Here is a 26,844-nt window from a genome sequence, read left to right on the forward strand (position 1 = left end):
TGAAGGCTTTTTGCTTCATTTTCACATTTTTTGTCATTAGCTTTTTGCTTGTTTGTTTTGATTTTTGTTTTTGTTTTTGAGAGGAAGAAAAAGAACATCATGTTTGGGTAATAATGAGGAGGAGGTGGGAGGTGTTGGGGGAGAGGAAACATGCCCAAAATATATTGTATGAAAATCTTAAATTAAAAATATATGTATATAGGTTAATAAATAATTATAAAGCACCCATTCACTTTAGACCCAACATCCTCTCCCTGATAAAGAGGAGCTCCTCTTAAATATACAACCCATGCTCCTCCTCAGTCTCTGGCTTTAATGTATGACATAAACCTCATGTTCACTAATTAAGAATGAAATGAAATCATGCCACAGGTGCTAAAAGATGGAAATGCTTAAAGCTCCTTTATAATGCATTAAAATAAGAGAACCTTCACTAACACGCAGGGCATTTCATTAAAATCTCCTGTGAAAAATGCCGAGAGTAAGAATATTGATCTATTTGGAATATAAATTATTGAAGTGCTTGGGTTTAATTTTGTGGAACGCCACACAGGAGGACCATAAAAAACATGATTTGTTCCCAATACTTCTAACAGCTGGCAGTAAGGAAGGCCAACACTAGCACTCAAGATGCAAAAACCATTAAATAACTGCAATTTCAACTTGGTGTACCTAATATAAATAACTACAAATTACAAATTAATAGATTGATCTGTGATTTTTTTTGCTGGCTCTTGACAAAATAATGATGGCTTCAGCAATATTCCTACTTCCATTCCAAAACAGGATGCTCATGTGTCACAAGTAGAACTATGGGTCCCATGATTCTTGCAAAGAAGAAAGTCTGTAGGTAATAACAGTAATGTGGAACCATGCTTTATTATCATTGTTAGTATGATGTTAAATTTCACGAGATATTTTCTCTTTAATGAAGCAGGACACTCAGCACTCAGTGTGACATTTAAGTACAGAGTTTCCAAATTTTGTGTGATCAAAAGATAACAATAACACACTATACTACTTTTAGAAGTTGTTAATTTCTTCAATGTTTTCTCTATAAAGAAATGATAAATGTTTTAGAAAATCAATATTTAACTTGATTTAAATATTATATAGTATAAACATGTATTGAAATATCACATTGTTATCTATACAGTTTTTAATTTTTATAGTTTTTAATTCTTATCAGTTAAAAATAAATTTAAAAGTTAAAAAACAAATTCCAACTCCTTTAATAAACAATATTTAAGAACTCTTTAGAGTGAAAAGCATTCCTAGTCCAGAAGGTAGGTACGGGTAACATAAGCCACAAAGTAAACACAATTCACTCACCATTTCCAATCTAGCCAAACCATTATCCCCTCGCACTAAACCACTCCTCTCCGTCACCACTGCCATCTGTGATGTCTGACACTCACTTCTCACTAGCTATGACGGCCTGGGCAGCGCTGTCCCCGTGGGCTATGACTTGATAAAGCTCTGCATCAACCTTCCAAGAGGTGACAGATAAGAAAACAAACGTCTTAAACACCTAAAATTTTTTGGTTAACTACAAGAACGATAACAGAACAGCCATTCTATGAGAGCAGAGAAACCACCCCAAGTCTCTAGCTCTGCTACATGGATAGTCTCAGATCTCGAACACTGCAATGGCGGAGAGAGTGATGTCAATTTAATAGACCTACTATGCAATCAGTAAGACTAAAAACTCTAAAGCTGTAACAGAAAATTTTGTAATATACAATAAGACATTCTAAGCATATATTTAGATGAGCTTTAACTATATAAGATAAATATGAGTATTTAAAACATTATACACACAGGCAAAGACTTGAAGAATACAGTAAGAAAGTATTTGATCTGGTTTAAGTTCCTTTAACCCTCTGCATGTTGACAAGGTAAATAAAAATGGTAATAAATCCTTTCCCTAAAGAACTATAAAACTATCATCAGCACCTTGGTAGTCACCTTCTATTTACGACCTACATTAAATCTACACAGACTTGCTATATATATAAATATATATATATATATATATATATATATATATCACCCTGACCCCTTGTGTGCGCTAGGGGCAAGGTCTCCAAATAAAGAGGGAAGTCCTGGCTGAGCACTGTGATTAGGAGAGGAAGGGGAAAAAGAATGAAAGGATGAAATAATTAGTTCCCAGCAAGGTCAAAGAGGTTCCAATGGGACGTTTTACTGCCATCTCAGGTATCACATTTACTATTAGTTTAAGGAAGTTAACCACTATATCCACTTAAAGTAAAAAAAAATTACAAAATACAAATGCTATGTTCAATAACTTATATGACAAAGAAAAATGCTGTATCAATTTGATTAACTTTTCATTGCATCAGGAATTAAATCTAAGAACCAGACTCATTAAGATTCAAGGATACGGAGACATCCAATTTCCTGTCAGAGGGATAGATAAGGAATCCATTACTCTATGGCTGTCATGGGTCAAAAGCTCAATAAAGTAACCCTGAAATTACTGGCACTAACTCAAAAGGTACAATTAATTTGGATTCTAACATTATAAGCTGCTCCGTGATGCTTTCTTTTTGTATAAATTAACAAACTAATCCTAAAATTCATATCCAAATGCAAAAGATTCAACAAAGCCAAATAAACAGCAGAAAGAATCAAGTTAGAAGATTCATGCTTCCTGACTGTAAAACTTACTACAAAGATATAGTCATCAAGACTGAAGCCTAGGATAAACTTTCACACATACAGGAACTTGGGTTTTGAGAAGGGAATCAAGATTAATAGAAAATACACTTCTAACAAATAGTGTTTGGACAACCGACTAGCCATAATTAAAATAATGACACTGGACCCCTATTTCTTATAATAAATACATGAAATTTAACTTGAAATGGATGGTCACATAGAAAATAATGGAAGGGCTGGCAAGACAGCTTACCAGATAAAGGAACATTTCAAAGCTTGATGATCTGGGCTCCATTTCCGGAATCCATATGGTGGAAGAGAACGGACTCTGAAAAGCTGTTCTCTGACCTCCACATTACATGTGTGTGTACTTGTGTCTCTGCACATACAGTAAATACATTTTTTTTAAGTAATAGCTCCAACATCTCCATACCACTTTCCTTTGTTGTGTGTAACAAAATCCCTGACAAAGCAGCTTGAGGAAAGCAGTGCTTTGGCTCCCAGTTCAAGGGGACAGTCCAGCATGATGGGGAAGTAAATCAGGGCAGTAGTCTTCAGACACATAACTGTCCTCCAGCCACAGTCAAAACGTGGAAGATGATGAATGTTACTGCTTAGTTTGCCTTCTCTCTTTTATTCAGGACCACTCAATGTTAAGGTTTCCCCTAGAACTAACCTAAACTAACCCTTCACAAGCATGCCTAAAGGCTTGTCTCTAGGTGATTTTAAACCCTATCAAAATAGACAATGAAGTCAACTTGTTATTCATGTAATAGATGTATTTCCTTTAACTATATCTTTTATACTTTGAACTAACCAAGTGGTATGTCCTCTATTTGTCTATTGACTCTAAATACAATTCTGAAATTGTCCTTTCATGGCACGCCAGGCCCTATTAGAACATTCATTCTGCTATGCTGCTTAATTATTACATTCATTTATGGATATGTCCAATGTCCCTTTCTAATGATAAAGCTGACAAACAATTCTTTATCTTGTATAATACAGTGCATTATGTACAAAAGACATTTAGTGTTCTTTAGGGGATAAACATTGTAGTAGTTTGAATGTAACTGGCCCCCATAATCTCATAGGGAGTGGCACGATTAGGAGGTGTGGCTTTGTTGGAGCAGGTATGGCCTTGTTGAAGGACGTGTGTCACTGTGGGGGTGGGCTTTGAGGTTTTCTATGGTCAGGATATCACCTAGTGTTTCAGTCAAATTCCTGATGCCTACAAAAGATATATGACTCTCAGCATCAAGATATACTCCTCCAGCACCATGTCGGCCTGCATGCCACCATGTCCCCTGCCATGATGATAATGGACTGAACCTTTGAAACTAAGCGAGCCCCCTCAATTAAACGTTCTCCTTATAAAAGTTGCCGTGGTCATGGTGTCACTTCACAGCAATAGAAATCCTAACTAAGATAAATATCATTACAATAGAAAAGCACACAGGCATAGAGTCTAATAATCACTCCTATATCCAGTAAATAGTTACTGACCAAATTCAAATCTATTGCCATTTCAAGTACATATCTTAAAACCTGTTTATAGTTTCCTCTCTTAATTGGATTATTCTATTTAAATTTCAAAACAGTAAGGATTCAATAAGTGGCAATTCCTTTTTGATATATGGAGGTCTTCAGTAAACAGTATAAAAAGTTGCTTTTTCTTTTTTTCCCTAAAAGCAATTGAAGAATTTCTTCAGGTCTGTGAAAACTGTACTACGTAGAAGATATACACAGGAGAAGAATCTCAAACTTTTAAAGGCAAGCCATCAACTTTATAATCTAATTATAAATCCCAATAATATTAAAATTATTTAGTCTGAGAAGTCATATCATTTAAATCAGAAGTTTCACATCACATTGATATCATTAGAAATGATAAGATTATTTTTTTATATATTTTTAATAATTTATTTAACTTGATTTTATGTGCATTGGTATGAAAGTATCAGATACCCTGGAACTGGAGTTGCAGACAGTTGTAACTCTGTCTGCATGTGGGTGCTGGGAATTGAACCTGGGTCATCTGAAAGAACAGCCAGTGCTCTTAACTGCTGAGCCATCTCTCCAGCCCCCTATAACCGACAAAAGATAACTCTGTCCTGGCTAAAATTTACTTTCCTCAGTAATACATCAAATACCTTTAGGTGCATTTTGTCAGGCAGCAACTCAACAAACTCATTAAGCCCTCACCCTAAGGATATTGTACAGAATGCTTATATGCACTTTCATACTTTGACAGTAAGTACACTGAGGAAGGCATGGTGATAAAGGATGCTCATATGCCGCTGGTAAGAACTGGAATCTAGAACCGCCTTTTGGAAATAGAAATTGATAGTATCATCTAAGTCTTCAAAATCCACATAACCTTTTTATTAGCCACTTGTCTTAGCTATGGCAAGAAGCATTTAAGGGAGAATGGACTGATTTTGGCACACAGTTTGAGAGGATAGAGTCTACTATGCAGGTAACGTGGCTGTGAGGGCGGCTACTGTCTGGGGCAGTGGGAATGTGAGACAGGAAGCAGAAAGTGGCTCAGGAGAGAACTAAGACAAAGTTGTTACCCATAAGCTTTACCTTTATAGCCCTACGTCTGCTAGCTAGGCCCAATGTCAAACAGGTTCCACAACCTCCCCAAACAGGGCTAAAGCTAGGGAAACAAGTGTTAAAAAACTTGACCCTATGGAAGACTTTCACATTCAAATGTAACATTCTGCCTTTGGTCTCCATAAGCTCATGGACAGCTCATAGTGCAAAATGTATTTAGTTCAACTTCAAAAGTCCCCACAGCCTTCCAGTTCCAACACTATTCCAAACACCAAAGACCAAAGTCTCTGAAAAGTTAAGACGATCTTTTAATTGTGAGCTCCTGTAAAATCCAAACAAGCATTTTCAACATATAATGTTAGTAGAATAAACAATCCAATTCCCAACAGGAAGAACAGGGGCACAAGCACAAGACTTAAAACACAAGATGGCAAGAATCAAACCCTCTAGCTCTACATCTAGTGTCTGGGGCTCATACTGGCATTATCTGTGCCCATGGCTTCCACAGCTTGCTCCTCTAGCTCGGATGCCTGTAATTCCACTTGTAATATCTTCTAGGGAAGAATGAAGGTAGTCTAAAGAGATTTTATGTCTTGCCCCTCCCTTTGGCTACTAAACTATTGAAATAACAATCCACAAAGAATTGGTATTTTCCAAGGAATCTCATGGTAGGGGAAAGAAAAAGTTGAAGCCTGGTGTTGTCTGGAAGGAACTTGTCACCCAGATTTCAGTTCTGACTTGTCAGACTATCTTGCAAGAGCTACTGGAGCCTATAGAATGATGGGTCAGTATGGATGGCACCACACCTTGAACTAGACTGCTTAATTAAGCACACCTCTTGACCTCTACTTAAGTCTAAACCTCACATCAGGACCCCAAAGATGGACTTAAGGGGAAAATGGTCACTAAACTTCTATTAGTTCCTCTTCCTGATATGGCTACACTGAATATATCTCCTTTCTTTGCTTCTTACTATCCTTTCCTCTGTAACTAGCCTATTAACGATGGGTGGCTGAGTCTGGTTTGCCAGTGTGACCAGGGCCCAGGCTTTGCCTCTAACAACTCTGGAATCACACTCGGTGCCAATAGCTTTCCTAAATGGATATCCCACATTCCTGGCATCTATAACGTACCTCCACTACAACTTGGGCTTTACCTTTACAGCTTTACATATAAGACACTCATACAGGGCATCTGACTGCTACACACAGATGGCTCAGCCAGTTTTCTGGAACCTTCACGCATCTCTCCACAAACCTCTAGCATTTGCATTCTGCATGGCTGCAAAAGTAGCTCCATGCAGAAAACACTAAGTTATGCTCCTAGGTAAAACTGTAGCCTGGCCCCTTCTACCACAAGCTGTAATGGCATTTAATGATTCTCTGGATGAACCTAGGGAAATATGGCCCTAGGGAGTCCTGATCAAGCAGGATGCCCAGAACACTCTCTTCTTTCAGGAATTCTCCTTTGAAATGAATTTGCATTTGTATAATGTGAAGCATCAACAGCTGGGGTCTTGTCCTCAAGGCATCTTTTCTATTGTCCCAGTAGTAAGACTTTAATTATACTCAATCTTCTACAACTTTAACCTAATTCACTCTTTCCTACACATTTTCTCATATCTTTCTGCCCCATGTTTTGCTTTGAATTTTCATTATAAACGTCACCAAACACATTGAGCAATAATTATACCACAACCTGAATGCTATGCTGTCTTCAAATTTCCTTAGTCCATTATTTTTTAATGTCTTCACTCAGTTTTCAGGACACAACACATGTGGGCAAACTCTTTGCCTGGATCTAACAAAAATGGCTCTTCTAGTGCAGTTCCCACAGTCCTGTTCCCCCTAAGCTCATGGACAGTCTTTCCTGGCTGCACTTCTCTCAGCAGTCCGGTCTTTTGCACTACCACTGGACTGCCCCATTAGAGCAGTTCTGCACACACCAGGGCTTCTCTAGCCCTCAGCTTCAAACTCGTTCTCATTTCTCCTACAAATGATTCCAAAGGCCCCACAGCATGATTTATAGTGGGCAGCATTCTATGTTTTAACAAGGCCTCCATGATGCTGATATACAATAACTCTGAAAGCACAAAAGTGCAACACTCAGTCTTACAAATAATGTCTGTGATCATTAAACACGTCTGGAAAATAAAGACAGCAGTGCAGGGTCTCCTATGTCAACTGCATTTCCATATTTCAGGGCTCTTCCCAATTAAGACACAGTGTTAAAATTAACATGAAGTTTTAAATAATATTCCTCTCTGGCCCCTGACAAAGTAGTCAACTACTTTCACCTGGATCACTGTCAGAAGTCCTAGAGAAAAGTGATTCTTTTTTTTTTTTTTTTTTTTTTTTTTTTTTTTGGTTTTTCGAGACAGGGTTTCTCTGTGTAGCTTTGTGCCTTTCCTGGGACTCACTTGGTAGCCCAGGCTGGCCTCGAACTCACAGAGATCCGCCTGGCTCTGCCTCCCGAGTGCTGGGATTAAAGGCGTGCGCCACCACCGCCCGGCTAGAGAAAAGAGATTCTTAATCTATTAATGTCACAGGAAAGAGATGCCAGAAATGTCACAGGAGGTCATTGTATTTGAGGGTGCTGTGTTATGGGAGGGACTGGTAACAAAAATCACAAACATCTCACTCTTTTCTCACTTAAAGCATTTTTCATCTAGTATTCTCCTGATATTGGTAACTCTGAAAACCAGTCTGACCACCTGGTCACATCTGAAGCCAATACCATGAATGTCCAGAGTGCCTGACAGACACAGAAGGCACTGTACTGTGTGCTCCAGGAGACACAGAGGTCAAGACCTTCCAGTCTCTACCAGGAATGCTTTAACCACTATATATGATACCAAGAGTTCAAAAATAAAGTTAAGAGAGTTCCAAAAAATAAACTAAGGCATCTGTCATAGAAATGAAAAAGAAAGGAGTGTGTGACCTCATTTTAGAGGGGGTATGCAGAAAAGTCTAAGTCTAGAGAAACAGAATTTTAAAAGAATGGTGGAAGGGACTTTATCAGTTGCTTAGAAAATGAGGCAGCAGTCAGGGAGCAAGCTATGTGCAGAGGGAAATCACAGGACAACTACATGTGACTGGGCTAGACAGTTCCCACCAGAGACAAACTAGGTCACCCTGGATCAACCAGTCCATCTTGAAATTGCAGCTATTCATTTGTGAAATGGAAAAATAATAATGATTTTAATTACCTCAAAATTATTTACCTGAAAGATAGCTAGGGAGGAAAAGGCTCTATCATGAAATAACTACATAGTCCATGTTTACAGTTTAACAACTATTCTCTCTTATATAATCAAACTGTGGAATATTAAACATATTTTAATTTATAATGTTTTAAAAACAATTTTGTTTCTATTATTAGCAAATGAAGCATAAATAATTGAAAGGATTCGAAATAACATGGGAAATTTTATATAATTTTTAAAAGATTATATATAAAAGTATCTAAATGGAAACTTAATTACTTAGCAAAAGTATATTGCCATTGTTTGGGACAGTTGTTTTTGGTAAGTAGTTTGTCAGTTTCTTCTAAAACTAAAAAATACACTTAAAAACATCTTAGCAACTGTACTTTGGGATATTTACCTCAAAGCAACAAAATTCATGTTCATGCAAAAATGAATGAAAATTCAAAGCAATTTCAATTTTAAAAAAAACCACCCCAAAAATGTCTTAAATAAATTACTTCCTATGTCTGCATAGTTCAGAATCAAGGAGATCTCTCTTTGTACAACCAGGCTGCCCTTAACCGGCAATCCTCCTTCCTGCCTCAGCCTCTTTAGTGCTAGGATGATAAACACACACCACTACACCTCATTCCAAAATGCAATGTGAAGTTTCCTGCCATTTTTTACAGAGAGATGCTGCTGTTCATCTTTCTACTGGTAGCTCTAAGTGATGCTCTTACCACATTGAGGGCATAGAAAGCTGCAGTAGCTTCAGAAAACTACTTTACAGCACATATGCAGACTAGGAAGAGCCATATGCTTTTGTATCTTTTCACCTCAACATCTACTTTCTGGGATTATCTAAAGAAACAATCTGAACTACGGGAATATATACATACATACACACATACTTATAGCACAACATGTTACTACTATGTAATTACACGTACACGTTACTATAGTGTAGATGATAACAAGGTAAAATTGAACAGCCTACATATTTGCATAGTAGTGATTTTATGCATCTGGTCATAATACATTTGTGGTGGCTCATATTTGTAATCTCAGCATTCAGGAGACTAGGCAGGACTGTCAGGAGTTTGGGGGCAGCCTAGGCTAAAAAATTTTGAGACACTGTCTAAAAATCCAAAAGGGGGAAAATATCTAGTCATGGAACAGATAAATACATTGATAATGATGATAATAGTATTAACAATATAATGAAAATTACTATTAACAAGGGAATAAGACAAAATTCAATTTCAGTACCAAATTATCTACCTAAATCAAGCATTTGAAAAACCATTAAAATATTGTTGATAATGAAAAATTATATGTACTTTTCTCAGGTCCTCTTAAAAAGTAGTATAATTTTACAGCCAAAGAAATAAGCACACTTTTACCTTATCCCAGAAATCAACCAAAGCTGTAAAGTCCCATTTCTTAGAATATGCCACATTGTATTTCAGAATAGCATCCTATGGAAAAAACAGAAACAAAAATCTCATGACAAAGTCATGTAAGTTATCTTTTACAAATTGCTTCCTATAAACTTCATTAATGCTAAGTATGCTTCCTTCTGATATTAACTCTCCACATTAAAAGCTATGGGCAAACAGAATGCACACTAATTTATTATTCACATAAGAAAAATGAGATTAAGTATTTTAAGCAATGGGAGGAAAAACATAATTACCCTAAAGCATGCATTCTAAATGGGGGCAATGCATCCCAATTGGGCCAAAATCAGACCTAAGGAATTAAAAAAATAAAAAAATAAATAAAGAGATCACAATGGTTTGTGGTTGATATATGTTGTGTGTATATATATGTTTCTCTGTGTGTATACACACACATATAAGATATTCAGTAACATCACATACATACAGTTATATATACTTTATACATTTACATATTCTTACACAGAGATATATATTTACTTGTAGCACTATAATAACATATGGAGAGAATAAAGGAAGAAAAATGTTTAAAAGGAAAAAAGATTGAAGAACAGTGTCTTAAAGTACAAAATGGTATTTCCCCCCTCACTTATGGCTACTGTGTGTGTGTGTGTGTGTGTGTGTGTGTGTGTGTGTGTATACATGGTTGTGTGCATTCATTATGTTCCTGTGCATGAGTGTATAAGTATGTGCATATATGTGTAGAAGCCAGAGGTCCATGTTCAGTATCTTTTACAGGTGTTCTTCACCTTAGTTATTGAGACAGGGTCTCTCAATGACCCAGAACTAATTAATGCATGAGTGTATAAGTATGTGCATATATGTGTAGAAGCCAGAGGTCCATGTTCAGTATCTTTTACAGGTGTTCTTCACCTTAGTTATTGAGACAGGGTCTCTCAATGACCCAGAACTAATTAATGGACTACACTAGCTGGGAAAAGGTCCAGGGATCTGCCTGTCTCCAGCCTGTCTCCATCTCCCTAAGCACTGGAGTTACAGATACGGACTCAGGTTTTTAAAATGGGTGCTGGGGATCCAAATTCAGGTCCTCCAGCTTGCACAGCAAGCACTTTTCTGACTGATCCATCTCTCCAGCCCCACCTGACTATCCACTATTTTCACAAACTACAAAACATAACTTTGATAGTATAGAAAAACTATATATACTTTTCTCAAATCCTCTTACAGAGCTGAATTACTTTACAGCCAGAGAAGTAAAATAATTTTACCTTATCCCAGAAATCAACACAGCTGTAAAGAACTTTGTATGGTGGTGTGTGTGTATGTGTGTGAGTGTGTGTGTGTGTGTGTATATATATATATATATAAGATATTATATATTATATACTTATATGGAATCGTAGGTCAAACTATGCCATCTACTGGTTTTAAGTTTTCACTGTCTGAGTAAATAATACTGTACACTGGGTTTCTGCAGTTAAGATATGCAAAAGCAATCCATTAGCTGCACAGAAGAAACTATTATTTATAATTAGATCTTATCCCATTCTTTTAAATACCTACCTCTGTCATAATTTATATCATTAATAAATTAATAAGTAGAATTTATAAACAATTATATTGATAATTCAATATTTTTTTCTGAAGGAATATACAAGTCTAAACACCACTGTGTTAAATTATTACTATAAAGGTTCCAAACTGCTCTATCACTAAAAATTTATAAAAAGCTTCCTGGAAAATACTTCATGTTACACAATGAGCAAACTTCCTGTTACACCTGAGTGCTGGGATTGGAACCACGGCAGTGAGGCCATGCTGACTCGCAGATTTGTTATTTTCAAACCACAGCTGGTAAAATCCAGACATGAGGAACTTAGATAAATGGGTATCTTCCCATCTGCAATGCTAATAGGTGTCTGACTGGATTTACTTTTACTCTAGTCTTCAAAACTCAAAAGTATCTACCACAAGTTCTTCATCAGAAAGGCGGGGTGTTAGTTTGTAGTTAGCCATCAACTACTCGAGTTCTTTTTAGCTCAGGATAATAAACACAAGGACCTATCTGTGCAAATTATCCAGCACACTATTGATACAAATAGCACTGAGGATACTGCTTCTCTTTTAAACTTTGAACACCTGAACTCCCCAAATCTACCACTGAATGAATAAATAGCAAAAAGATTATAACAATCACAAGGCCTGATCTTTACTTTTTCCTTTCAGGTATCATTCTTTGAACAAAGAAATTACCATAAGCAGATATAAGAAATCCTGACAGATGACCTTGTTCTGTTGATAAAATAAACTAAAGAGAATGCCACATTAAAGCAACTGCCCCTTCCTAGAGTAATCAAGACGCACTAAGAAACTGCTGAAGAGCCAAGTAGACTAATTCAGAATTCTCTGATTATTCTGTGTTCTTGAAGGAAAAAATTATGAAATCCTAAAAAATAGGCCTATCAGAAGGACAGAAAGAACCTAACACAGTGTTTTTCAAATGGCACTTGGGCAGTGTCCTCAGAAAGAGTTTGTAAGTGTATGAGTCTGGGTCGTGAAGACAAAGGCCTAAGCACAGCAAGGATGTAAGTTAGTAGTACTTTAAAAAGATAAAAACAATTCTAATAATCTCTGAATCAAAGTGGTCACTATCAGGTCTATTTGCAAACTGATCAAAAAAGGTCAGTTTGCAAGTTAATCAGCAAAAAGATCACGTTGCACACACTGATATCCATCAACTGTTTATTAGGACTATAAGAGAAAGATTAAATCTAAAGTAATCGTTTTTTTCTGCACATAGTATTTAAAAAAGTTCTCAGTATCCAAGTTGGGGCTTGAATAAATGGTTTAAAATATGCAAAAAAAAAGAGAGAAAATATTGACTTTAAATGGTTTTCATCATGATCACAAACATGAATCAAATGCAGATTGTTATACTTAAAATGAAACAAAACCCAAACTAATATGCCTACATGAGAATTGTGTGAGCTTGTCAGTTTATATGTAATTTTTTTGAGACAGGGTTTCTCTGTGTAGTTTTGCTGCTTGTCCTGGATCTTGCTCTGTAGACTAGGCTGGTCTGGAACTCACAGAGATCCGCCTGGCTCTGCCTCCCAAGTGCTGGGATTAAAGGCGTGCGCCACCTCCACCCAGCGTTTATATGTAGTTTTATGTTTGCACATATGAAATTAACATCCTAAGATAACTGACAGACCTTGAACATCTTTTTCATTTAAAAGGAGTCAATTTAAAGAATCTGCTACAAGATTAAAAATGCTGTTTGAAGCTGGGCAGTGGTGTCACATGCCTTTAATTCCAGCACTCGGGAGGCAGAGGCAGGTTGATCTCTGAGAGTTCAAGGTCAGCCTGATAAACAGTTACAGGACAGCCAGGGTTACACAAAAATCCTGTCTCAAAAAACAACAACAACAAAAAACTATTTGAAAGGGATAAAATGTTCAAAATACATACTTGTACACATACCAATGTTTTTCATGTAAAGAAAATAGGAAAAAAAATCTACAGGAACCTTAACAAGCTTAAAATTAATTTGGTAAAAAACATGAAACCCAGGAGGGTCCATAACAAATCAAGCCTCTGAAAGGAAATGAACACCATTTTCATAAAGCACAGACACCCGTGCCACTATTTACATAAGCTTAAAATGTATTATAAGCTAAAAGCATTATGCTTTTTTGGCTACAATTCTCTAACAAAATATGCATGTTTATGTATACTGTAGCTATTAAGGGGAAAATCTAATGATTACCCTATGCTCTTAAATAAAAAATTTTTAAATAAAAAATTAAATTACTGCTCATATGTAAGATTAATAAATAATTAAACTCCTAAAGTAATAAGGGCAATAAAAATAGAATATTTAATGTATATTTTAATCATTGGCAGGCTCAGTTTTCCTTTAGGCAAAAAGTGCTGAGGTCATTATTCTTTCTTGATTTCTTATTAACCACATTGTGAAAGCATGATAATTTTAAACAAACAAAAAAAGAGACTTAAACTGAAGGAAATTGGACAGAGAACCAAGAAACTGAAGTCTTATTGCTGGTTTACCAAATTATTCTATGTGGCTCTAGGCAAGCTCTCAATTCTTTTACCCTAGAGACTTTCAAGAGCCTCCATAAGTGATAGGAAACAAACACTGCATATGAAGATTTCTGTCATCTGGGTCTAGATTATTATGATCAAAAAAATGTCTTTGAGGGATCAAACAAAGGACCTACTTGTCAGAGCTACATAGGAGACAGAACTGGGCAGGACCATACCTTCAGGTTCTGGGGTCTTGTGAATTTGTTGAGAAGTGCAGTCTGAATGAGCTCCCACCGACTCCCTGCAGTTCGCTCACCATTCTTACAGGGAAAAAAAAAGGCAAGATCAAAGCACTTTACATTGTTTTGCATCACAAACTCAAAAGCCAAACAAGTGCTAAACCATGACCCAGGGACTAAAACACCTCCATTTTTGTATTTACCTCATCTTCCACGGGGTACAGGTTTTGTTCTGAGCAAGGCATTTTAACGTGCTTGTTATCCCACAAATCTTTATAATGTGTTGGAAAAGGTTTTGGAACATCTCCTGCTCGCAGAAGGTCTACCTGAAATACAGAGTAAACAGAAAAACAGTAAGTACATAAAAGCTAAGCTCTCCTACCAAAGAATGCAAACAAAGCAGCCTAAGCAAGTGCTGCAGAGCTAAGGCCAGCTCCCAGGCAAGAAAGCTCAAATTCCTCCTAAGCTGCTCCCACACCTCACTTCTCACACTCACCATGCCTTGTGAATTCTTACCTGCATTCTTAGATCTGATACCTCCTCACTGCTTACCCAAACTTCAGACAACAGCTTCCCATCTCCCTCTCCCTCCTCCAGCAGCTCCAGATAACGACTCCCTGAAAAACCTCTCCACATTTGGAATAACATCTCTGAATAATATCTCTGAAAATACCCCTAGTTTTAGAGTCTTTGTGCAAGCTCTTACCAAAATGCCATTCATTTCAGACAAGTCAGAAAACTCACAAGTCCAGAAACATGGGAAATTCCTTCATATCGCGTATGTTTATGTACATACTATCTTCTCTCCTTTAAGACAGTTAATAGCAGTTATCAACTTTTCCTTTATCAATTTAAACCTGAATTCTCATCTTCATTTTCTTCACTACTGTGAAGTCTTTAGAAACTTTTAAATAAGTAGTTAAAAGAGTTCTTTATTGGACTACTATCATACTGGACAACACTTGTTTTTCTTTTTGGGGTGTGTGTGTGTGTGTGTGTGTGTGTTTGTATGTGTTCACAGGGGTACAGATTGCATGCGCAGGAATGTGTACATGCATGTAAAGGCCAGAGGCCATAGGTCAATATTATGTGCCTTCCTTTATCACTATCCACCTTACTTAAAAAACACTATTATTATTGTGTGTGTATATGCATGATATATGTATACGGACACACGTGCCACAAAGCGAGTGTAGAGATCAGAAGAAAACTTTACTTACATTGGTTCTGAGAATCAAAGCAGGTCATCATGCTTGCCTGGCAAGCACCTTTACCTACTGAGCCATCTCACAGGCCATCCACCTTCATTTTTTTTTTTTGACACAAGAGAGGTCTCTCACTGAACCTGGAGCTCACTGATTTGGCTAGAATGGTTGGCTGGCCAGTAAACCCCAAGGATTCTCCTGTGTCCACGGCCCCCCACCCCCACTGTTAGGATTACCGGTAAGCACTGTCACACCAAACTTTGTTTTTTAAGATTTATTTTGGGCGGTGGTGGTGCACACCTTTGATTCCAGCACTCGGGAGGCAGAGCCAGGCAGATCTCTGTGAGTTCGAGGCCAGCCTGGTCTCCAAAGCGAGTTCCAAGAAAGGCACAAAGCTACATAGACAAACCCTGTCTCAATAAAAAAAAAAAAAAGATTTATTTTTACTTTCATTTATGTGTATATGTCTGTGTCTACATGCCATATATGAGTGCCTATGGAGGCCTGAGGAGGCTGTCAGAGCCCCCAGAAATGGAGTTACAAGTAGTTGTGAGCTGCCCAGTGCGGGTGCTGGGAACCAAACTGAGGTCTTCTGTAAGAGCAGCAAGTGTTCTCAGTTGCTGAGCCATCTCTAGCCCTCACCTGGTTTCTCCATGAGTGTTGAAGACCCAAACACAGTCCTCATGCTTATGTGTCAAGTACTTTACCAACTGTGCCATCTCCCTAGCCCCAATACAGGTTTTTCCTTTCTTCACTAAAATTAAATTTCTTAAAGAGTAACTATTTAAATTTTTTTACTAGAAGATTTAAGATAGAGCCGGGCGGTGGTGGCGCACGCCTTTAATCCCAGCACTCGGGAGGCAGAGGCAGGCGGATCTCCGTGAGTTTGAGGCCAGCCTGGGCTACCAAGTGAGTTCTAGGAAAGGCGCAAAGCTACACAGAGAAACCCTGTCTCGAAAAACCAAAAAAAAAAAAAAAAAAAAAAAAAAAAAGATTTAAGATAGAACCTGGCATGCACATATGTGTATGTGTGTGCCGCTGTAAACATACACAAAGCTATCATAATAAGCATTAAGTAAAACTTTGAAGAAACGTAAGGTTTTCATTTTGCCTACTCTGGATATTTCAAATAAATGGAATCATACAGCATGTAGGTTTTTGGGTCTATCATCTTCACTTATCAGAATGTTTTCAAGGTTCATCCAAATGGTATCACATTTCACTGCAGAAAATAATCACATAATATTTTTTTAAAGTGTAATATGCTATGAATTAGAAAATAATCACATAATAATTTTTTTAAAGTATAATATACTATGAATTAGAAGTATGTGGTATTATAAAGACCTATTCTAGGAAAATTCAATCAGGTGAGCTAAGAGACTTCCTTAAGGTAGTGACAGTACTGCTGAACTCTAAGGAAGAAGCTAACTGGGGAAGGGTCACATAATATTATTTCTGTTCATTCTGATCTGGAGTAGCACCCAAAGGAGTATGTAGTAAAGGCTTAGTACCTGGGCCCTGGTACTATGGAAGGTGGTGGAACTTCTGACACAGGTCCTAGTGGAAGTAAGTCTCTGACCTCTTCCTCTCTCTTCTTTGCCTCTGAGGATGCCAAGAGATGAATAAATCTCCACCATGCTCTCTTGCTATTTCTCTACAGCTACAAGCCCAGAGCAACAGACAAAAGCAATCACACTGAGGCCTCTGAAACCCCAAGCCAAAGCAAACCTTGCTTCCTAGGAGTTCATTGTCTCAAGTCCTTTGTCACACTCAGAAATCTGACCACAAAAGAAAAGTGGTACCAAGAAGTGCAGTATCCCATGATGTGGTTCAAGAAACTTTTTGAGTTGGTTTATGGGCAGAGTTTGGAGAAGCAAGTTAGAGAAAACTTAGAATTCTATAAACAGGGCTTAGTGGGTGAGTCTGGTAGTTCAGAAGACCAGAATGCTGATAGGAATGTGAACAGTAAAAGCTGTGTTGATGAGGTTTCGGAGAGAAATAAGGACTCTACTGCAAATCAGACTAGATTTGTGTTTCACTCTGGTAAATGACTTGTCTATAAAAATCCACCTCCAAAGACTTTCTCTGAGACTAAGTTTTAGAATGGCAAAACTGATTTGTCAAATGATGAAAGAAATTTTACAGCAGCATAACAATGAGGCTGTGGCATGAGTGATGCTGGCTGCTTTTAACCATACTTACAGTGAGAACAGAGAACAAAAAGATCTGGAAAGCTAATAATTTAGGCAAAAAAAGCACATGTAAAGTTAGAGAAAGGAGAGTATTGTTGCTAAAGTGAATAGCACCACTAAAAAGAGGCCAAGTATTGTGTACTTGGATAATAAGAAAGATACCCAAGGCTTCTCAAAAACTCTAAGGCCTTAGCCAGCCAAGATCTCATCTACCACATGCTCAAAGAAAAAAAACAAAACAAAACAAAAAAAAACAACAGAGAGTTCGTTTCAAAGACTTTCCAAAACAGTTGCTGGAGAAGGGAGACTCAGAGTTCCTGCTTGCACAAGGTCACTAGGGAATTGTTTCCCTTTGTTAAGTCAAGGATTCAAAGCTGCTAAATATAGTTTAGGGTAAGCCCATCCAGCTCTCACCAGTAACAGACCTCAACACTGTCCATGACTTTGACTTTTCATGCATGTACTATGCAAGTTATAGTCATGGTCGGTTTTCACTGAAGTTTCAAACCAAAGTCTAGAAAGCCAAGCAGTATGTGACAAGGTCAGAGTCCCCGCAAGCTTCCTCTAACAGGCAGTGCATGAAGATAATGAACCTACAGGTACAAAGGAGACCCTAGGAATCAGAGGTGCTGGGGAAAAAGGCACAGGAAATGCAAACGTAGTTAAGGAGCTCTGGGAAGCAGGGAATGCGGAGTCATTGCTTTATAGACACAGAATTTCCATTTGGGAAGATGAAAAGTTGTAGGAATGTGTATCGGTAATGGTTATACAATACTGTTGATGCACTTAATGTCACTGAATCACATACATAAAAATGATTACAGTGGTAAACTTTGTGTTATGTGCATTTTAACACAACTTAACAAAAAGTGGAGACTGGTTTTAGACATGCTGAGTCTAAATACCTCTGAGGTGGTGACAGAGAATGACCAGAAGATCTAAGAAAAGACCAAGATGGAGAACATACTGAACCATTAACAATTTTGAACTTTTTTATTTTACAAAATAACAATACCTAACATAGTAGGTAGTCAAAAAATACAATTAATTGGAAAGGAAAGAATTGAAAGAAAAATCTTTGCTCATGGGAAAGAGGCAATACCCACCCGAATAGTTACTGTGTGGTTAGCAGACGGTCTTAAGAGAGGCAAGCGGGCCCCACACCGAGGCATTTTCCTCATCTCCTCAATAGGAGTTCCCAACCACTTCTTGTCTGGAGGAAGGTGAGGTGGAACATATTTAGGAATCTTCCTTTCTGTTCTTTGATGTCTGACTTCACATTGTTCTTTTCTAAGGTCAAGAAAAATATATTCAGTCACAAGTTATTTACTGTTTCAGTTTTCTTAGATACGCAAGCACAAAACTTACAAAGAAGTTACTATCTAAAGTGTTCCACACTTGCTGTAAAAGGATGACTTAAAAACCTTATATTAAAACCCAAGAGCTTGTTTCCAAAAGCCTAGAAAATAAACTTTCAAACATACAAATCTCCTTTAAAAACAGAAATGAGTCATGGATCACAGCATCAGTTACTTCCTGGTCTGTAATCATTTCAACAAAGTAAACTTAGTATCATAAGCTATAAAACACCTCTTAGAAAATTGAGCAGGGTTTAAAATTTCTTAATTTTATAATGGCAAAAATACAAATACACATAAAAAAGATCCCTATAGGATTTCAGTGAATTTTCTAACCCAAATCTCAGTTTTCTCATTTATAAAATAAGAGTATTACCCGTTTGCCTGTCAGAGCATTAAAGCAAGTGTTACATAAAGAAAAAAAAAAAAGAAAAAAAAACTCTAAACAAGTGTTAAATAACAGCTAATCAATCAAATATTTTCATCTAATAATTTTCATAAATTCCATAAGAAAGTTCATGAAACTAAAACGGACTACCAATACATATATCTTCTTATTTTCTGCTTCTGGCCTTTTTAGAATTTTCACTTTGAAATCTAGACTTTAATTTACTATAAATAGTTAATAAAATAGCAAGTATTTAATTTACTGTAAATAATTACTTTCTTAATTCCCTCTACAAAATTTAAAAACATATCATGCTGTTGGAGGGAAGGGGGTTACCTTCTGTCCTCTGATTTGGGAATTCTCATGAAATGATCTGTGATTTTAGAATCCTTTTTTCCATGCTGCTTAGAACTTCTACATTCCACATTAAGGCTAGAAGTGTTTCCAGATGGCTTGGCATTTAAATCACTGGTTCCAGCATGAGTCTCTCCTTCAAATTGGAAATGTAATCTAATTTCCCTTCCTTTAGTCAAATACCGTTTCCTAAGATCGCTGTCAGTTTCTCTTGCTTGGCTTGAAAGTTGATTTGCTGTTTGGGAGGAACTATCTTCTTGTTCATCAAAACCTGGACTTGGTTCTTCATCTGCTTCTGAGTCTTGACAACTGTTTTTTGAATTGTCTACATCCATTGGTGACTCAGGCTCACTTTCTTTCTCAAATGGAGGTGAATCACCAAGGCTACTCTCTTGTCTAGTCAATTTGTTGTCAGTTTTTGGTCCAGTTCCCATGTCCTCGGCACCACCGTCTGACAAAGGACTCTCTGGTACCACGTCCACCTCCTGCTGACAGCCTGCACAGTCTTTCAGGGAGTGGCAAGACCCGCTGCACTTACAGTTGCTTCTGGCTTGCTCATCTCCTCCTGCCTGCTTTGTATTCGCAAGCTTTATGGGTGTAAGGAACTGCTGGTTGTCTCTGTCCTCTTCGTTATCTGTGTCACTGTGCTCATCGGTTGGGGGTGACTGGTCAACATTAGCATTTCTAACTTGTTTTGGTACTGGGGTTATTGTGGGAGGCTCACTTGCCAAAAGCTGATCTGCATGCTTCCCCTCACTTTGCCACTTGCACGTACTTGCATTCTGCTGCTGGTTCAAATACTGGGTGCTCTTTTCAATGGGCGATTTATCAAGATTTAGCTGAGGAACATTTTCCAATTTTTCCACCTTATGTTGGTAAAAGTTATCTTTTTGCAGAGAACTCATCATGGAGTCTATCTTTGTGTTGTTGTTTTCTTTACTACGAGAGAACAGAAAGAACTAAAAACAATTTATTAAAAAATTAAAGTGATTAAACTATTGAACAACACCATAGTGAAAAGTTTACTCCTGTGACGGCCTAAACACGCAGCATATCGTTTCACTGCCCTGCACTTCTGCACACGTACCTACAGTGCCCTTCCCCAGCTGTGTGCCTGGTAAACATCTACCTTTCTTCAAATCTTAAGGTTACCTTCTGCCTCATACTTTGTTCCTTCAAGGCCCCGGCGAAGCCGGTGACTTGTCTCTTTTCTATGCTAGGCACCTATGCTAGGCACCACTCATATCCTTCCTTGCTCACGCCTTCACGATCCATTTACCTCATGAAAGCAGTAATCATGTTTTGTCTGTAACCACTACTGTATATGAGTATCTTAAAGGCAGAGGCCATTTCACTTTCATCTCTTTATCTCACAATAAACGAGAGTCTCTATGTATTAAAAACTAAAAAAATTAATTAATTAAACTTAAAAAGTTAATGGAGGTAGATGAAGAAAAATAAAAAAAATTAAAAACAAAAAGGCAAGATAAAACAACCCCATCATTTCACTATTTATTTCTCCATATAGAAATGTCTTTATACCTTTCTGACTCAGTTGTCTTGGTTCCTTTAGTATCCATCCAAGTGGTAATAGTCTGTTGTTTGAAAACTATAAGAAAATTAAAATGAAAAGTTAAATATCTATACATATAAATTCCTTCAAATAGAAAACACATACAGCCTATTATACATCTGAGGCCTTTTGCTCGACTCTGTTTCAAACAAAGAGCAGCTACTCTTTTCAATTTCAAATATTAAAAGAGAAAACAGGAACAACTAATATGTACAGCACAGAGTTGAAAGTGCTCCTACAGAGTTGTATGGCCAAATGTCTAAGATCATAGGCTCTGGACTCAGAACATCTGGATTCAAATCACGGCTACCTCACTGGCTTCCTTTGTGACTGTGTAAAAGAATACTTTTCCCTGGTTCAGATTCTTCACCTGCAAAGTATTCACATGAACAGCATCTTTCATCGAGCTAAGGTGAAGTTTAAATTAGTAACAATTCATGTAAGGGATCAGGACACTATGTGGTATATGCTCAGAAAATGTTAGTTCTTAGTTATTATTAAATTAAGGTATTTCCAGGAAAAAAAAATAGTTTAGGACAAGAAAAAATGGAAACAATCAGTTAATATTTCTTGAAAGGGGTAGTGCTAGAATTTCACCTTGAAAAATAAAGACAACAACATAAAAGGAAAATCCCAAGTAAAGACACCAGTGGCAAAGAAATATAAAAAAACTGCAAAATAAACAGAAAATATAATTCAAAGGTCATCTAAGAGCATGTCATAAGGAGTACCTTGAATGACACAGACAGGTACAAAAAGAGGATCAGAAGTCACATGATCCCAGAATTCAAAGTTAAGAAGCCTTAAGTCATTCATGATGGATAACCTGGAGGCAAGGAAAGTGCTTACCAACAGAAACCAGTGAGAAAGCTACTGGTCTAGGTCAGCAGTTCCCAACCACCTGGATCAGGGGCAATAAGTGGATCTTAAGACCATGCCCACACCTACTAAATCAGAATCTCTATGTGAGTGTGATGGAAGAACGAGAATAACTGAAATTCCAAAACAAACAAAAAATTTAAATAATCAACTAGATTGAAGAATTACTGCTTGAGGCACAAAATAATTCCTTATGAGTAAAACTGAGTATAGTCACTACAGACTTCAGGTTTGAAGCTTCAAAGACCTGAATGATCATAACAACACTGAGCAGAAATATGGGAAATAGGAGACTTAGGTCTGGGGGTATGGTTAGGTAGATTCTGCAGACACTAAAATGAAAATGATTAGCTCAGGAGTGGGGATGCAGTGCAAATAAAGGCAAGTCACATTTTACATAACCATTAGAAAGAACTACACACACTTTCAATTTATAATATACTAGACATGAATTAAACGTGTCCATTTTAGTATTAAATCTTTTTTTGTTTTGTTTTGTTTTTGTTTTTGTTTTTGGAGACAGGGTTTCTCTGTGTAGCTTTGCACCTTTTCTGGAACTCACTTTGTAGACCAGGCTGGCCTCCAACTCACAGAGATCTGCCTGCCTCTGCCTCCCCGAGGGCTGGGATTAAAGGCATGCGCCACCAACGCCCAGCTAGTATTAAATCTTAAACATTCTCAGCAGTTCTCTAAATTGCAATGTTAAGAATTTAACACTTGCCGGCGCTGTGGTGCACGCCTTTAATCCCAGCACTCCAGAGGGAGAGGCGGGCAGATAGATCTCTTGTGAGTTCAAGGCCAGCCTGGTCTACAGAGTGAGTTCCAGGACAGGCACCAAAACTACATAGAGAAACTCTGTCTGAAAAACAAAACATAAAAAAAAAAAAAAAAAAAAAAAATCTAACAAGTATGTCATAGATCCATTCTTTTTTTTCCTGTTTTACCTTAAGTTACATAATGTGAACAAGCCAGGAGCAGGCCTAAATAATTAACTTATCACTAGGATAGAACATAAGTGAAAGACATTTTCAGCTGTGAGAAGAACTTGAGATTTAAGTATTTGTGTTTCACATAATTTCTCTTTTCTACAAAAGTATTCAAGTGTCAGATACTGTCTACAAAACAGTAAAAGTCTAACAAAAATTTTCTGATTCGTATTCTTTAAATGGTTTCTCTTACAAAAAGTAAATTACATAAATCTTTTTTTGTTAAGTACTTCTTTGTGATTTATTTTGTATGTCTTCAGCAAATTGGGCTTCAAACAAACAATTAGTATCAGTTAGCAAAAGGATAAATGATTTGAAGACTAAATGTTTTTCTATTGCTCTATCTTTTCTATTCAATTCCACTATATGGGTTCAGTGTCCCTGTCCTTCAAAATCCAACTTTTAATCCCTAGTACTAATTTTGGAGCATTTCAGATTTTAAAATTTTCATACTGGGTTAACCAGTTTGGTCTATGCAAATGTTCCAAAATCTGAAAAACTCCATATAAATCATTTTCTACCCCAAGCACGCCAGGTATGGGACACTAAGCCTATACAAACCATAGAAAGTATAGTTCAGAAAATCCTCAAATTTCCAACCAGCAAACTGCTGAAACACTATATTTGGAAATCAGTCTAGGATTTAAAACTTCTTCTGTAATATTAGGATTAGATGTGAGGCTTCAATAGCTAGGCTCTTTGTGGTGGTTTGAATAAAAATGGTCACCATTCTTTCATATATTTGAATGCTTAATCATCAGAAAGTGGCACTATTTGAGAAGGATTAGAACAATTGGGGCGTAGCCTTATTGGAGTAGGTGTGGCACTGTTAGAGGAAGTATGTGTCACTGGAGGTGGGCTTTTGAAACCTCAAAGCACACCTCCTGGTCCAGAGTCTCTATCTGCCTGTGATCAGGATAGAACACTCAGCTACTGCTCTAGTGCCATGCTCCCTGCCACGATGACAGTGGACTAAGACTCTGAAGCTGCAGGCAAGCCCCCAATTAAATGCTTTCTTTTATAAGAGTTGCCTTGGTCACGGTGTCTCTTCACAGCTATAGCACAGTGACTAAGACACCCTTCTTAAACACATGAAGTCCATAGAACCTGAACTTCAGGCGATGAAAACCCAGGAGGCCTGTTCCAGAGAAGCTGAAGAGGGCTGTGTGTCTCCTGAAGCCCCGACATGGAAAGTATATACTCCTAGCTTCAGGCTTCCCAATAAAAGGATGAATGGGGAAAGGCAGGTGGTAAAGTAACAATCTGTCCTGTTGATCAAATGTTCCCCAGTCCTTGTTTGAACACTAGACAAAGGACCACCTTACTCTTTCCAATAATTCTGACTTCTGAATGTTTCTTTTCCAACACATCACAGGACTGTTAAGAACTTAATCCAAGCCAGGCGGTGGTGGCACATGCTTTAATCCCAGCATTCAGTAGGCAGAGGCAAGTGGATCTGAGTTCCAGGCCAACCTACTCTACAGAGTGAGTTCTCGAACAACCAGGGATATACAAAGAAATCCTGCTGGAGGGAGGGGAGAGAAGGACAACGGAAAAAAAACAAAAAAAAACAAAACAAAGAGCTTACTCCATCTTACTACTTAAGGAAGCATAAAATGTTGCTTACTATGATTCTAGGGAATTTCTTTTTTTTTTCCTTTTTAATTATTTTAGTTCGAGGCCAGCCTGGTCTACAGAGCTAGTCCGGGACAGGCTCCAAAGCTACAGAGAAACCCTGTCTCAAAAAACCAAAAACAAATTATTTTTATTATTTTTTATTTAATATTTTTATTTTATAATTAACTTAATTTCACATTTCAGCCACGGATTCCCCCGTCCTCCCACCCCCCATTCCCACCTTCTCCAAGGCAAGGTCTTCCCCTGTGTCAGCCCAGCCTGGTAAACTCAGCAGAGGCACCTCCTCCTCCCTACACCAAGGCTGAGCAAAGTGTCCCAGCATAGGCCCTAGGTTCCAAAAAGCCAGCTTGTGCACTAAGAACAGGTCCCGGCTCCACTGCCTGGGGGCCTCCCAAACAGTTCAAGCTAATCAACTGTCTCACTTATCCAGAGGGCCTGCTCCAGTTCCATGGGGGCTCCTCAGCCATTGGTTCACAGTTTCCACTAGTTTGGCTATTTGTCCCTGTGAATTTCTTTCATTAAACTAGAAATAATCATCAAAAACAAAAGGAAAAAAAAAAAGACAAATGTGCTGGATAGCTTCAAGTCAACATGACACAAGCTAGAGTGAGCCACAATTGAGAAAATGCTTCTGCAAGATCAGGCTGCAGGCAAGCCCACAGGGCATTTTCTTAGTGACTGAAGTGGAAGAGTCCAGAACATTTTTGGGTGGGGCCACCCATGAGCTGGTGGTCCTGGATTCTGTAAGAAAGCAGGCTAAGCAAGCCATGGTGAGCAAGGCAGTAAGCAGCACCTCTATGGCCTCTACACCAGCTCCTGCCTCTGGGTTCTGTCGTGTTTGAGTTCCTGCCCTGACTTCCTTTGAAAGCATAAGCCACATAAACCCTCTCCTCCCCAGCTTGCTTTTGGTCATGATGTTTCATAACAGCATTAGTAACGCTAACTGGGACAACAAATATAAACAATGAGCCCTTTCTGTCTTAGATTATCCAGAACTTTTCTACCAGCATTATCTTGGACAAGTTATTTCAGTTCTTTGCGCCTATTTCCTTACCTAGAAAATACAGTTCTCTACTCCAGAGGAGTATATGTATCATATCAGTAAGAACACAAAAATAAGAAAAAACACTGTGTCCAGCCAACAAAGAATTATTCAACAAATACATTCTCTCCCAACACTTATATCCAATCTCTTTTACAACTGACCATTAGTTGTTCTGGTTTACTCTAACTTCACACCATTCACACTTACTCTCATCTTGCATTTCAATGAGGCTATCCAATTAGCAAAAACAGAGCCAACAAGGGGCATAAAATACAGTAAAATTCACCTGCATTTTCAAAGAGCACCCCACTTCCAGGAAGTCTATAGCAATGTCTCTGGTTAAGTCGGTTGCCATTAGAATGTGAATAGCATGCTGAGTTCTGCCTAAGCAGAGATTTGCAGATTTCAATCAATATAAGAAATGTATCCATGAAGATAAAATGATACTGAATAAGCATTTCTCTACTCCATCCACTTCTAGGATACCTATAGGTAAAAAACTTAAATACCTTCCAGGAAAAAAAAAATTCTAAAATTTGCAACAATGGTTTAATGATAAAAATTTCGACTTTGAACATTCTGTTCACTGGTGCTCTGTGGCAGGTATACAGAAAACATCACCCACGTGAACATTAACTTGATTTCTCTTTGGCAGAAAACATAAGGTCCAACTAATGAGAGAAAATGGTTGGTAGCCCCAACCTCTCCCAGCAAGCATGCAAATAAAATCAGTAGGACCACAGATTATCTAGTCACAGAATTCAGAGTCATTATCTGGAGTTCATCTTCAGTTCCTACTCCTTTATAGCAAGTTCTCTGAAATCTACATCCAAAATTTAAAACCCATCCCTTCCTTCTATCCTTAAGTACTTCACTTATTGGGCAACTGTTCTGTATTTCCTCAAACTGGTCTCTCTGTTTACAGTCTGGACTTCCTTTTGTTTTTGTTTTTGTTTTTCTTCAGAGACAGGGTTTCTCTGTGTAGCTTTGCGCCTTTCCTGGTACTCGCTTTGTAGACCAGGCTGGCCTTGAACTCACAGAGATCTGCCTGGCTTTGCCTCCCGAGTGCTGGGATTAAAGGCGTGTGC

General features: G+C 37.8%; 1 protein-coding gene across 5 annotated transcripts in view; it reads right to left on the bottom strand.

The window, feature by feature from the left end:
- Positions 1–26,844, bottom strand: part of Parg (poly(ADP-ribose) glycohydrolase) — a 116,610-nt gene that overhangs the window by 86,577 nt on the left and 3,189 nt on the right. For 4 of the 5 annotated variants that reach the window (XM_028878387.2, XM_037208728.1, XM_028878386.2 and 1 more), the window contains exons 2-7: positions 21,178–21,244; positions 19,618–20,574; positions 18,642–18,825; positions 14,339–14,461; positions 14,133–14,216; positions 9,832–9,906 (exon numbers count right to left, since the gene is read on the bottom strand). In XM_028878387.2, coding sequence (XP_028734220.1) covers positions 9,832–9,906; positions 14,133–14,216; positions 14,339–14,461; positions 18,642–18,825; positions 19,618–20,574; positions 21,178–21,215 — 1,461 coding nt within the window. In that variant the 5' untranslated portion in view covers positions 21,216–21,244. Of the gene's footprint in view, positions 1–9,831; positions 9,907–14,132; positions 14,217–14,338; positions 14,462–18,641; positions 18,826–19,617; positions 20,595–21,177; positions 21,245–26,844 lie in introns of those variants that run through there. The other variant, XM_037208729.1, reaches the window with a different exon arrangement.

Source organism: Peromyscus leucopus, chromosome 9 (assembly GCF_004664715.2).
Source record: "Peromyscus leucopus breed LL Stock chromosome 9, UCI_PerLeu_2.1, whole genome shotgun sequence".
NCBI lineage: Eukaryota > Metazoa > Chordata > Mammalia > Rodentia > Cricetidae > Peromyscus > Peromyscus leucopus.